Below are 14281 nucleotides of genomic sequence, written 5' to 3'. Positions count from 1 at the left end.
TGGACACATACCCCCATCCCACCCGCAGACACGGCCAATTGTGTCTGTAGGGACGCCCGACCAAGCCGGAGGCAACACGGGGATTCGAGATTCGAACCGGTGATCCCCGTGTTGGGTGTCCCTACCAGCAGCCAAGCTCCGGACGGCATAGCTCTTGGGATTATTGGTACACGCAAGCTTCTTCACCACGACAAGGCGGCGATCCAGAAGAAACTGTGTGTGTGTGGGGGGGTTCATATAACCCACCCATTTAAATTATTGTAGCTACGCTGTACTGTTGGGAGTGCTGATTAGCGGAGTCAGTCTACCGCCCCCCTGCTCTCTGCCAATCACGGGAATGTATGTTACGTCGGTCAGGTTTGCTTGCCTGTGGTTGGTGGAGCAGAGGGTCAGGAGGGCGGGGAGAGACGAGCAGAGGGAGGAGGGCGGGGAGAGACGAACAGCGAGTTGTTGAGTTAATGGCGGTCTGTAGCGGGGTGGCTGTGTTCGACAACAGCCGAGAATAAAGACGTCGTTCAGTTGTAAGTGTGATCTTAGAAATAAGTAAGTGTGATGTTTGTAAGGGTGAGCGCCACGTTATCTTCTTGTTCTTCTTTCGGCTTGTTCCCTGTTTCCTAGGGGTCGCCACAGCACCGATGGCGGTCGTCAGCCCGGGCCCTGACCCATCCGGTATGGTCTTGTCAATCCGCGTAATGATTTGGCAGACTTTTCCGTCGAATGTCCTTCCTGACGCAACCACGAACCCTATGGACGGGGGCACAGGTGAAAAAAAAATGGCAGACAGGCTTTGCATAATTGAGGGCGTAGCCGCTTTGAGTGACAGGTGGATCAGGACCTGGTTGCAGTGCGTATCCATGGTATTTAAATATAGCCCGGAACTTGTTTTTTTTTTTTTGGTGTTGTCTGGTTGATACTCTATCCATGTAAAAATCTTTTTTTTTCTTTCTTCCAGCGAATCTCCTAGTTGCGCCAATATTGTTCACTTGAAGCAGCCATTCCGAGTTGGTCTTAGCGTGCGGACTTCACGCAGCGGAGCCGGTACAGTCAGGTCGCCGGGGAGGTTGTGGGCGAGTGTAGTGTCCTCAGCATGATCACGGCAGTTTGCATATGAAACCGGTCGTCATGCCACTGCGTTGGTTCTAAGGGTGGGGACATCTGCAGTCAGTTGTGTCCAGATGAACTGATCCAACTTTCTGTGATGGTGTCCTCGGTTTCTCGATCAGATTCACCCCTTGCTACTCCCAGCGCCACCCTCTCGTCCAAATATGATCACGTCCGGTTTAAAAAAACAAAATGGCGGCGGGAAAAGCCAAACTCAAAACGGTATTCCACAAACCAATGGGTGACGTACGTCCATTATTTTATACAGTCCAGGGTGTTACCAGACTTGGCTTGCGTGTGCCGGGGATTCCTCTGTACATGCCAAGACAGCGCCTGAGATTGGATAGGGTTGGATTAATGGCCATTTGATCAAGTTTGAGTTGCCCTGGATAAACTCATTAGAAGCAGCGCCAAAAAAGACAGCAGGGCCAGACCAGCTTACAAGTACATGGAAAGGCTTTAAATACCTGTTCTTAATGGGTCCTGGAATGGAAGGCTAATGCGAGATGCTCCCTCAAATAGCATGGTGTGTCTGGGTCGGTGGAAAAAAAATAGCAGACAGACGTTCTGTTCCGGGTATAGGGGCCTGGCTTTAAAAGAGACGCTTTTGCTCTACAGTTTGAGCGCTTTCCCACTATTTTTTAAATAGTGGGAGAACATGTGAGTGGAGAGCAGTGGTGGGGATTGGTACTGGAGACTATAAAAAGTGCGTGCGCGTGCGTGCTCTCTTGGGGGAAAATGGATGTTGCCTGCGTGCATGCATGCAGGCCACATTGGTTGTCGGTGGCTGTCGCAACACATGTAGCTGGGTCAAGCTCTGCCAGCGTCGCTCGAAAGAGTTGCTTTTGGATCCGAATAAAGCACATTTGTGGCTCATCGCAAGCTAGCTAGCTAAATGCTATCCAATACTATAGTGATGAATACAAGCAGCAAAAGGACAATAGGAGCAATAACCAATCAGCACAGTACTTCAAAACCCTAAGAGGTATGAAAGCTGCAGGAACAGATTAGGTATATATGCCAACTTTATCCTAAAATTGCTGAAAAGGGGAAATGCTAACAAGCGTTGTACAGGAATCTGTCTAAAAAAAAAAGGTAAATAGAAAGGAAGGATGAAGCCCCGAGCACACTAAAAAGGACTTGACACAGGAAGTACGAACACACCCAGTGAAACATTCTTTAGAGCTACTGGACAAGAGGGAATTAGCTAAAGAAAATAACAAACAAACTAGAGAATCACATTTATTGCACAAAACAAAAAAAGTCAATAGTATGCTGAGATGTCGAGATTACAACCAGGATTTTTTGAATCTCGTCCTTGACCAGCCGTAGTTGCCAATTCACATTTATAAACGGATGTAGTATGCCGTTGCTCTTGCGCTTGCTGTTTTAGCTGTGAGGCCATAGTGAGAAGCGGCGCGTGTGTGTTTGTGCATGAGTGTATGGGTGACGGAGACTGTGTGGGTGTTATGTGCTATTTGTCTAAAGCAGGGGTGCTGACACCAGACATAGAGTTGTCAATCTAAGTAATTGGGACGTGTGTATGTGCGCCCGTGCATGCGCTTGCGTGCCCCGCGTGTCCACATAGCTGTCATGAATACGTCTCTCTCTCTCTCTCTCTCTCTCTCTCTCTCTCTCTCTCTCTCTCTCTCTCTCTCTCTCTCTCTCTCTCTCTTTTTCTTTCTCTCTCTCTGTTTGCATGTGTTTGGATGTGCACGTGTCTGTGCGTGCACGTCTTGATCCGTATCTGTTTGAGCCCGGGTCTTTGTGCATGACTGATTGCTTTGTCTGTCTGACCACGGTTGAAAGGGAATCCATCTCTCTCTCTCTCGCTCTCTCTGTCTCCCTCTCTCTGTCTGTCTCCCCTTTGCTCTCTCTCGCTCTCTCTGTCTGTCTCTCGCTCTATCTCTCCTTTGCTCTGTCTCTCTCTCCTTTGCTCTGTCTCTCTCGCTCTCTCTCTTTCTCTCGCTCTCCCTCTCCCTCTCCCTCTACCTCCGCCTCTCCCCACGACTCTATCTCCCCGGTTCCACCTTAAGGGGAGCTTTAGCAGCCTGTCGTGTTTGTGTTGAAGCCAACAGGCACAATATATTACAGTCTGGGGCTCGCTGCTGAAAAGCCCGCTGGATCCTCCACTGACCTGCTGTTCTTTCCTGCTTTCCTTTCGCGTTTTTTTCCACGTTTAGATTAAAAACAAAGCTCTCACTCTCTCCCTCTCTCCCTCTCTCCCTCTCTCTCTCTCTCTCTTTCTCTCTCGCTCTCTCTTTTCTGCCCTCCCTTCGTCTTCTTCCTTTCCACAGCGGCAGACCAGGCAGAGGTTTCAATGTGAAGAGGAGAGAGACAGGGGTGAGAGAGAGACAGGGAGAGAGAGGAAGACAGAGAAGGAGGACAAGCAGCAGAGGAGAAGAGAGGTAGAGTGTGTGTGAACGGAGCTGCCCGTTTATATTAGTGTGTCTCATCGTCAGGCGACTTGGTGGAGGGACACGAGGAAGAGGAAGAGGAGGCGAGAGGGAGGGAGAGAGATAGAGAGAGAGAGCGGTCGTCTGGGTGAAACGCTGTGTGTCATGTCAGTACGTGTGGACCTTGACTGAGCACAGGGAAAGAGAGACAGCAAGGAAGAGAGAGAGTGAGAGAGAGGGACAGAGGAAGGAAGATTTAAGTCTCCCTGAAGGAGTCGTCAGAAAGCAGGAGCAGAAGGAGGTGAAGTGGGAGTCTTGGGTGAGAGATTGTTTGAAGGGCAGAAGGACCGAGGGGCTGAACTCTGCCAGTTTTGTATCAACAGGAGCCACTTTTGGAGGGAGAGCAACAGAGCGAGCAAGGGAGCGATAGATAGATAGATAGAGAGAGGGAGAGACCTAGCAATAAAGAGGGAGAGAGACAACACAGACCCCAGAAGAGTGAGAGCTGCTGTCTCCAGCCCAATTGAGGATCAGGGACTGGACCTACTGAGTGTGTGTGTGTGTGTGTGTGTGTGTGTGTGTGTGTGTGTGTGACCGGTGGAGGGCAGAGGAGTGGAGGGCCAGGGGACTAACCTGGCCATCAAACGGACTGGCAGCCTCTCCTCTCCTGGGATCATGTACCCTCAGGGCAGGCATCCGGTAAGTAACCCCTTATGTCTCTCTCTCTCTGTCTCTCTCTCTGTCTGTCTTTTTGCGTGCCTCCCTGTCGCTCTGCCTCTCCCCTTCTCTTTTTCTGTTGCTGTCTGTTTGCCTTGTTGTCTCAGTCTGTCTGTCTCTGCCTGTCTCTGTGTCTCTGCTTCTGTCTCTCTCTGTCTCTCCGTCTCTCTTCCTGTGTCCCTCGCTCTCTCTTGTCCCCCCTCACTCACTCTATCGTTTAGGCACTGTAACCTGAGGAGGGTGTAAGGGGTAGGGGAGGTGGGTGGATGGGTGGGGGGTGTTTGGACTAAGAGATTCCTTGTTATGTTTTACACACACACACACACACACACACACACACACACACACACACACACACACACACACACACACACACACTCCCCCCCCCACCCGCCCCTTCTGTCAGCTGCATCCATGTGCCTTTGAGAACTAGTAGAGGACTCTGCGTGGGCGGCATAACCGAATCTCCACTTCTCAGCTGTGTGTGTGTGTGTGTTTGTGGGTGAGTGTCTGTCACTGTGTTTGTGTACCCCCATCCTTCCTTCTGCCCTTCTCTGTGGTCATTCCGGTTGCTGTGCGTGTGCGAGCACACACACACACACACACACACACACACACACTGCACGTGCGCCATTTAATGGAGAATTAAATTCCACTTAATTCACTTTCATTACCACTGAAGCGACATCCTGAGTGCACAAGTTTTGCTCCTTAGAGTGGCTTCCTGTCCCCCGGTATTGTGCAGAGAGCCTCTTCATCGTTACCCGGCGTGCAGATGAAGGCCGGCTGGGTTCGGCCCGTGTCGTGCCGGCAGCCCAGCTTCGGCCCACAGCACAGCGGCCCAGGTCTAGTTGCCGTAATCAGATTTCGCTGCCAGTCTCTTCGCATCAGCTACAAATGGCCACTTTGCCTTCTAGCCACTTATCCAGCCAGCAAGCCAGTCAGCCAGTCCTCCACTCAGCCAGCCAGCCGGCCAGCCAGCCAGCTAGCTATCACACGGAATTATGAATGACATTTTCACAAGAGGCAGGCATGAGGAATCAATTATATGTACAGAGAGAATGCTAATGAGCGGGCGATGGAATAGAATGGGGGGAGAGAAAGAGGATGAGGGAGAGAGCGAAAGAGAGGGCGGCCGAGACGGGGGGGAGGGTGGAGAAAGATGTAAAAAGACCAAGAGAAAAGAAGAAAGAGAAAGAAAAATCCTAAAAAAAAAGAGGCACAGCCAGGGCTGAGAGGGGGGGGGGAATGAAAATGAATGAGCGATGCGAGGGAGGAATGGAGTGCCGGCGTTGGTCTGCTCGCTCCTTCAGAGGCATATCAGAGCGCTCCCCGCTGTGATGCTCTGCGTTTGTGATAAAGTTCAATCCCAGATTGAGCCAACTCTACCCGATCGATAGCATCTCTCCCTCCCCCGAGCCTTCCTCTTTTCTGTCTTTCCCTCTCCTCTTCCTCTCCGGTCTTCCCCTGCCAATGGAACTTTTCTGGTTTGCTATGAATTGTGGTCCGTGGAGAGGTGTGAGGGTGCAAAGAACCAGTTTTTTTTGTACACACACACTCACACACACACACACACACACACACACACACACACACACACACACACACACACACACACACACACACACACACACACTCTCGCACACGGAGTGTGTGTGTCTTGAGTGTGAGAGTATTTGCTCAAACACACACCCTCTTGTATGTTTGAGGGGAATAAGTGAGTTCTGTGTGTGTGTGTGTGTGTGTGTGTGTGTGTGTGTGTGCCCTGAAGAAAGCTTTTATGTGATCTCATGAGGTGTGTGCTTGTGTGTGTGTTTTTGCCTGCGTATACATATATTTTTACCTCTGTACTTAAGGACTTTATGTATGTGTGTTGCACACAACCGCACGCGCTCAAGTGTGTGTCTTCGCCCACACGTTCATTCTGTTTCATTTCATATCTGTGTGTGTGTGTATGTGTTGACCTACCTGCTACGTGTGTGTATGTGTGTGTGTGTGTTGCCCTACCTGCTGAAGGCATGCATGCACATCTACGTGTGTGTGTGTGTGTGTGTGTTTATTTGTGTGCGTGCATGTGCATTTATGTGTGTTTGTGTAGTAGTCGCCTTTGGCTGACCCTGGACCAGCCCTTTTTATTCCCTTGACTTTCCCATGAGCAACCTTGGCTCCACCCAGTATCCATGCCTGCCTCCCTCTCACGCCACCGTCTACTTCCTGTCGATGACAGACTGACTGTCTGCCTTAAGCCCCGCGCTCGATCAGTCGCCCCCTGGCCCCCTATGTTGAGTTGATAAGGACAGCACATTTGACATAAATAAATAACCCGTATCCAGGGCTGGTTGCTGTCCTGAGCTTTGGCGCAGCCTCGGTGCTTCTTTTAGCAGGAAGGAGTTAAATCCCAGCAGTGGTTTTCCAGGCAAACACTGCCATAATTGGTTCCACAGGATTTTTGTGGCAAGCGTTATCAGAAGTCTTTGTCCTGTGCGTTGTTTTTTTCTTTTGCTTGTGCGTAGTTATATTCATTCATTAATTCATTCACCCAACCTTCATTTAGACTCGGAAATATTTGAGGTAGGGACCTCATTTTCAATGTAGACGAGCCAAAAAAATAAAAAATAAACACAAGCAACACATCCTTGGCGCCAAGAAACACAGATAAGGTACTTAGATAAAAGAATGGCGATAAAAAAGTAGAAGTAATAAAAACCAAATTAGTAAAATGCTAACATATTAAAACCTTAAAAAATAAAGCAATTTAAAACGTACATCAAACGAGTCAGCTAAAAACAAGAGGAGTTGGAAATGAAATAAGATTAAATTAAAAATTTAAATTGCCCCGAGGATAAAAATGAGGTAAGTTTTAGAGTGTTCTGCATGTTATTCCTGGTTGCAGGTGCACAATGTGAAAAGCTGGATTTTCCATGCTCAGGAAAGGCAGCCGGCACCTGCAATGTATTCCAGTAATTTGAGCGTGTTTGTTAGGGGCCCGCATTAAAAGGCAACAACAAAATAATGGAAGGGGGCAAAAAAACAAGTAAGGGCCTTATAAATAAATAGAACCCAGTGTTTATCACACTCAACAGAGAGCGAGAATGGCCACCCAACCTTAGCATACAGCTCACAATGATGAGTATTATAATTATCACTGGTAATAAATCTTAGTGCAGGGTGATAAATAGTGTCCAAGGGCTTCAGGGTCACAGCTGAGGCATGCATGTATAAAATGTCACCATAATCCAATACTGATAGAAAAGTTGCCTCAATAAGTGTCCTTCTACAAAGCAGAGGAAATCATGTTTTATTCCTATAAAAGAAACCAATTTTTTTCCTTAATTTGCTCACCAGATTAGTTACATGATATTTAAAAAGTGCAACTTGTAAACCAGTAAAGCAGTGCTGAGGAGATTAAACAGCAGAATGTACGGCATCGGCATTGCAGTGCAAAATAGTATCCTAACCTAAAAGATGAATGTTAGACTCAGTTACAGAAGAAAAAGTATCTATATACAGAGTGAACAGAACAGGTCCCAGGATTGAGCCTTGAGGCACACCTTTTCTAATATGTACAAGCTCAGATTTAACATTTCAAATAGCCACACACTGTTGTGAGTCCATGAAGTAACTCTGAAACCATTTATAGACAATTTCATCAAATCTGACACTATGAAGCTGTTTTAAAAGCAATGCATTGTCAACTGTATCAAATACATTTGAAAGATTAGTAAAAAGAGCTGCACAGTATTTCTCTCCATCCAAAGCTAAAACAATGTCATTTAAAACAAGAGTGGCGGCAGTAACAGTGCTGTGCTTTTCTCTAAAACCCGATTGGTGTATGCTTAGAATAGAATGTGATGAGAGAAATGATTTAAGCTGATTATTTACAAGGGATTTTAGTGTTTTTGCTAGGCAAGATAGTTTATATATACACCTGTAATTTTTAAGGTCAGTTGTTCCACCGCCTTTATGTAAAGGAATTACATAAGCAGCCTTCCAGACCTTAGGTACCAGGAACTCTACCAGTTAAGACTGAAATGTTAAAAATATGTTATGTAGTGGTGGCACAGTGGTTAGCGCGGTTGCCTCACAGCAAGAAGGTCCTGGGTTTGATCCCCGGGGTAGTCCAACCTTGGGGGTCGTCCCGGGTCGTCCTCTGTGTGGCGTTTGCATGTTCTCCCCGTGTCTGCGTGGGTTTCCTCCGGGTGCTCCGATTTCCTCCCACAGTCCAAAGACATGTAGGTCAGGTGAATCGGCTACACGAAATTGTCCCTAGTTGTGAATGTGTCGGCCCTGTGATGGCCTGGCAGCCTGTCCAGGGTGTCTCACCGTCTGCCGCCCAATGAGTAATGAATTAAAAAGTATGCATGTTTTAACTGTCCGTCTACAGCAACAAAAGATGGATGAAAAGTGGCTGTAAATTAGTCATTGTAGTCAAACTTCATTAAAAAAAAAGTTGTCACACTATGGCTTTGATGAGGAAGAGCGGGGTCAACCAAGCTACCCATGTTCCATTGGCTCGCCAGACATTCGACTGTGGCTTACACCGTATAACCTTTGACCTCTCGCATCACCTCAGATGTTGTGTCAAACACATTAGGCGCATGAATATAATTCGAAACCGCTAATCATTATCTCACACCGTATAACCTTTGACCTCTCACGTCACCTCAGATGTTGCGTCAAACACATTAGGCGCATGAATATAATTCGAAACCGCTAATCATTATCGTCCAAGGCTCTACCTCAAAACCTAAATCTTATTTTAACACCTTGGATGAAAATGACTATGGCAGTGTGTGTGTGTGTGTGTGTGTGTGTGTGTGTGGTGGCCGTTCACCGGTGTGTGACTTTGTTTTGTGTGCTTGAAGGTCTGACAGTGCACACAAACATGCACATTCTCATCAACAATACTTGTATGTGCTGCCTCAAGTTGCGGACACAATAGGACGTGCATGCTTATAGGAACTGTTACACCCCCCACCCCCCCCCTTTACAACCTACATTGCTTACAAACAGGAAATCTACCTGCGTGCGCACAGTGAGGCCGTGCACGTGAGCCTGTCGTGGCATGGCCTGCGAGCATGTTGGTCTGCGCTGTCCTGAGCGATGCTTCAAGTGACAGGGCCTCCGTGTCCCCGGGTGCTGTGACGACTGTGGGCTGAAGATAGCAGATACGGCTGGGAGGAAATGGGAGCAGGGCAGGCCGAGCGCACTAAGAGGGAGGCGGGGGAGTCGGTCGCAAGACGTGCCGCCATTCGGCTCGCCTGCCACAGCACCAGGGTTGCCAGTGATGAGCCACTGTCTTGAAAAACCGTGCACGCTTGTGAGTGTGTGTATGAGAGACTAAGAGGGTCTCAGCACTTAATTGCTATTATCCCTCCCTCTTCTTGCCCCCCCCCCCCGATACACACACACACACCTACACACAGATGAATTTGGCTCAATTTGGGTTGCTAAATTCTTCATGGCTATCATGCCTGAAGGGGGCGAGGCACCAGTACTGAATGAAGAACAACACTGCACATGCTCTCTGTATTTATTTGAATGGTTATTGGGAGTGTGACTCACTTTTTTTTTATGTTTCCCCCTTCTTCTTTTTTTTCTCCCCAATTTTACTTGGCCAATTACCCTGCTCCTCCGAGCCATCCCGGTCACTGCTCCACCCCCCTCCGCCCATCCGAGGAGGGCTGCAGACTGCCACATGTTTCCTCCAATACATGTGGAGTCGCCAGCCGCTTCTTTTCGCCAGACAGTGAGGACACGTACCCACATCCGGCCTCCCACCCGTGTCTGCAGGGACGCCCGACCGAGCCGAAAGGTAACGCGGGGATTCGAACCAGCGATCCCCCGTGTTGGTAGGCAATGGAACAGACCGCCACGCCACCCGGGCGCCCCAGTGCGTGACTCGCCTTTTGACAAAATGTTCCGACGACGCATGGAGTCCCTGTGTTTGTACCAGCAAAGCAATGCACTGAATGGAGAAAGAGAGGGAGGCGGGGAGGGGGGGAGGGCGCCTCCTTATGAGCACTCGTACATTTCAGCGGCTGTGTGTGTGCGTGCGAGGGAGAGACAGGGTGTGTACATGAGGCCAAACCTCCTGTGAGTAGAAAGCTTTACAGCTTCACCTCTAATCACCGTTCCTGTGTTTTAGTGTGTGTGTGTGTGTGTGTGTGTGTGTGTGTGTGTGTGTGTGTGTGTGTGTGTGTGTGTGTGTGTGTGTGTGTGTGTGTGTGTGTGTGGGTGGGTGGGTGGGTGGGTGTGTGGTTATGTGTGTACTGAGGGCCTCTCTTCCTTGAGATCTGAAAAGGGTAACACTTTATTTTTACTGCCAAATAAACAAACCACTGCCAAATATGTGGCCACAGAATTCACATATGTTCCATTAATGAGGGCAGGGGGAGCTGTGCTGTTTGTGCAGTGTGTTTGAGTGCGCTTGTGTGTGTGTGTGTGTGTGTGCATTGGTGTTTGCTGTGTGCGTGTGCACATGTGCCTGTTTGACTGTTCGCATGTACGTGTGCATGTGTATGTGTATGTACATTTGTGTTCGTGCACGTGTTTGCATTTGTGTGTGTGTGTGTGTGTGTGTGTGTGTGTGTGTGTGTGTGTAGAGTTGAGTGTGTTCAGGTGTGCATGCTTTTTACTGCTTGTACTTTCAGTGTGTGTGTGTGGGGAGATCTGTTGGTATTTCCGTGCACGTGTGTTTTAGCAAGGATGGCTGTGTGTGTGTGTGTGTGTGTGTGTGTGTGTGTGTGTGTGTGTGTGTGTGTGTGTGTGTGTGTGTGAGCATAGATATGTGCCTGAGTTTAGGTTTGTTTGTGTTACTTTCATTGAATTTCTGTGCGAGTGGTGGCGGTACATAAGCTTAAGTACTTTGTTTGTATGTTTTGAACGTTCCTATGTATGTGCCTGCTGACATGTTTGTACAGATGCAACCGTGTGTGTGTGTGTGTGTGTGTGTGTGCGCGTGCGTGCGTTTGTTGTGTTTGCTGAAACACTCTACCGAGCTATATTTTTTTTTCCGGCATCCATCTGTACTGGGCGGTTTGTTTTTCCCCAACATCTGTGGTCGTAATGAAAGCCAGGTAAAGTAAACCGTCACTTACCACATACGACCATCTCTCCAGTGTCTCTCTATCATCTCTCCAGTGTCTCTCCATCATCTCTCCACCATCTCTCCATCATCTCTCCACCATCTCTCCACCATCTCTCCATCATCTCTCCAGTGTCTCTCTATCATCTCTCCAGTGTCTGTCCACCATCTCTCTACCATCTCTCCACCGCCTCTCCACCATCTCGCCACTGTCTCCACCATCTCTCCACTGTCTCTCCACCATCTCTCCACTGTCTCTCCACCATCTCTCCACTGTCTCTCCACCATCTCTCCACTGTCTCTCCACCATCTTTCCACTGTCTCTCCACCATCTCTCCACTGTCTCTCCACCATCTCTCCACCACCTCTCCACCATCCCCACCATCTCTTCATCATCTCTCCAGTGTCTCTCCACCATCTCTCCACCGTCTCTCCACCATCTCCACCGTCTCTCCACCATCTCCCCCATCTCTCCACCGTCTCTCCACCATCTCTCCACCGCCTCTCCACCATCTTGCCACCGTCACTCTGCCATCTCCACCATCTCTCCACCGTTTCTCCACTGTCTCTCCACCGCCTCTCCACCATCTCTCCATCATCTCTCCAGTGTCTCTCCATCATCTCTCCACCATCTCTCCACCGTCTCTCCACTGTCTCTCCACCGTCTCTCCACCATCTCTCCATCATCTCTCCACCGTCTCTCCACCATCTCCACCATCTCTCCACCGTCTCTCCACTGTCTCTCCACCATCCCCACCATCTCTCCATCATCTCTCCAGTGTCTCTCCACCATCTCTCTACCGCCTCTCCACCGTCTCTCCACTGTCTCTCCACCGTCTCGCCACCATTTCTGCACCATCTCTCCTCTCTCTTGTGTCCTTTTCTAAGTTTACATTTCATTTCCTTCAACGTTTAACAGGCCGCCAACAAAGCACTGAAAGGTCAGCACCAATAGCGCCCCCGCTTGCAGTCAAACTACCGGCAGAACAAACTAAAAGCCGGTCAACCCAATGTCCAATTGACATCCTCCGGCCTGACCATCAGCGCCCGCCCTCCCATCCAGATTAACAGATTAAGTCTGCCCTCTCAATAAAAGCGGCCTGTTTTTATCCTCACATCCTGCGCCCTGTGCTTTTTCTTTGTCATTAGAAGAACTGATCAGAGTGTGGCTGGAATTCAGTCCAGAGACTCTTGGTTGGCCAGCCTCTTCCTCATATGCAGGGGCGGATCTACAGGGTGGCAAGGGGTGGCAGCTGCCACCTCTGGGACACAGTCTTGCCACCCCTGTTGCCACTCCATTTATAAATCAGATAATATGTTTTTAAAGTATATTTTATGTTCATGCATGGTGAAGGTCAATGAGACCCGCACCAAACTCATCTCAAACAGAAGTCGCCGATTTAGAATCCCCCTCCCCCTCACAGGCGCGGATCTACAGGGTGGCAAGGGGTAGCAGCTGCCACCTTTGGGACACAGTCTTGCTACCCCTTTGCCACCCCAGGAAAAAATCTCTAGATCCACCACTGCTCATTTGTAATCCACCGCTGGCTTTGTGATTGGTTGACTGGCTGGCTGATTGACCGATTGCCTGCCTGCCTGACTTGACTGGCCGGTCACCAAGTTTGCTGATTGACTGACTGGCTGGCTGGCTGGCTGGCACAGATGTTCACTGCTCCTCAGTACAATAGGAGCGCTGCCATCAAACAGGCCGGTATTGTTTTGGGAGCTGGCAGGGATGTTCTCTATCCAGGTGATGTAGAGCTGGGAGGTGATTGCAAGGAGGGCTGTGCTCCACACTCCGAGGACACTGGGTGCTCAGAGGTGTTTGGTCACATGACAGGGTGGCAGTGTTTGTTACACAGAGAGAGAAAGAGAGAGAGAGAGAGAGAGAGAGAGAGAGAGAGGTAGCGAGGCATCTCAGGGTCATCTTCGGACAGGATTTAGGACCAGAGTAGAAGCTCAATTTACAACTTTCCACCCATACCTCCTTTTGCTCTCTGTCTAAGCAGCTGTCAACTCTATCTATCCATCCATCCATCATTCTATCAATCATCGTCCATTAATCCATCTGCCCACCCCTACACCCGTCCAGGCTGCTGCCTTCATAATGTGTCACCTCTCCGTTGAGCTCCGAGACAGAGGGAGGCAGGGAGATGGCGCTGGGGGGGGGGGGGGGGGTCACGCGGGAGGCAGGGAGAAGGTGGGATAACTTCTAACTGCAGTACCACACGGATGTGAGAGGAGAAAGGGAGATTTTATGACAACCTGAGAGGCGTGCGCCGTGCCTTGCTGCTCACATCAGAATACAAGCACTTGCGCGCTAACACACAGACAACACAATCATTCGTGCACACACGGGCACACACACAGAGGGTACTGACACTTCTCTGCCACACTTGGTACATCTCATCTATTCATGTGCCTTTTCCCTAAATATTTCACCAGCGGATGATTATTTCATGCGCCTCCGAATGTGTCCCTACTTGTCTCAGACAGACAGGGCTGAGAGGGGGAGAGGAGGAACGACTGTGTGAAAGAGAGAGAGAGCGAGAGAGAGAGCGAGAGAGAGAGAGAGAGAGAGAGAGAGAGAGAGTGGGAGACAGCTAAAGTGCGATATGGATAAAGAGGAGGGAAGGCGTCAGACAGGAGGGAGAGAGAGAGAGAGACCCCGTTTACACGTGGTTTTAAAATGCGCTTTTTTGCGATCGGATCACAAGTGGACAGCGCTAAATCCACGTGTGAACGACCGCCAAAACGTTTTGTGAGCCGGTTACTCGAACCACCTGCCGAGGTGGTCTGGGACACGTTTGACCACATGTCTGTTGTGGTGTAAACGCTGATGCGTCCCCGACAAGGACACAACAGGAAATCATCTTCTTCTTCTTCTTCTGAGTAACGAAATCCGATCACAAGTGGTCAGCAGGATGCATTTGGAGATGCCTGACAGACACAGGTGTAACCGGCGATGTGTCTCGTTGTC

At 49.3% G+C, this 14281-nt stretch overlaps 1 protein-coding gene across 1 annotated transcript in view; it reads left to right on the top strand.

The window, feature by feature from the left end:
* The first annotated feature begins 3526 nt into the window (after positions 1–3526).
* The window catches only part of tle2b (TLE family member 2, transcriptional corepressor b), a 124916-nt gene continuing 114161 nt past the window's right edge, over positions 3527–14281 (top strand). The window contains 1 exon segment of the mRNA XM_056277774.1: positions 3527–4196. Coding sequence (XP_056133749.1) covers positions 4173–4196 — 24 coding nt within the window. The 5' untranslated portion in view covers positions 3527–4172.

This window comes from Lampris incognitus, chromosome 3 (assembly GCF_029633865.1).
Source record: "Lampris incognitus isolate fLamInc1 chromosome 3, fLamInc1.hap2, whole genome shotgun sequence".
Lineage (NCBI taxonomy): Eukaryota > Metazoa > Chordata > Actinopteri > Lampriformes > Lampridae > Lampris > Lampris incognitus.
The sequence above is the reverse complement of the archived record's forward strand: the minus strand, read 5'-3'. Positions and strand labels throughout refer to the sequence as shown.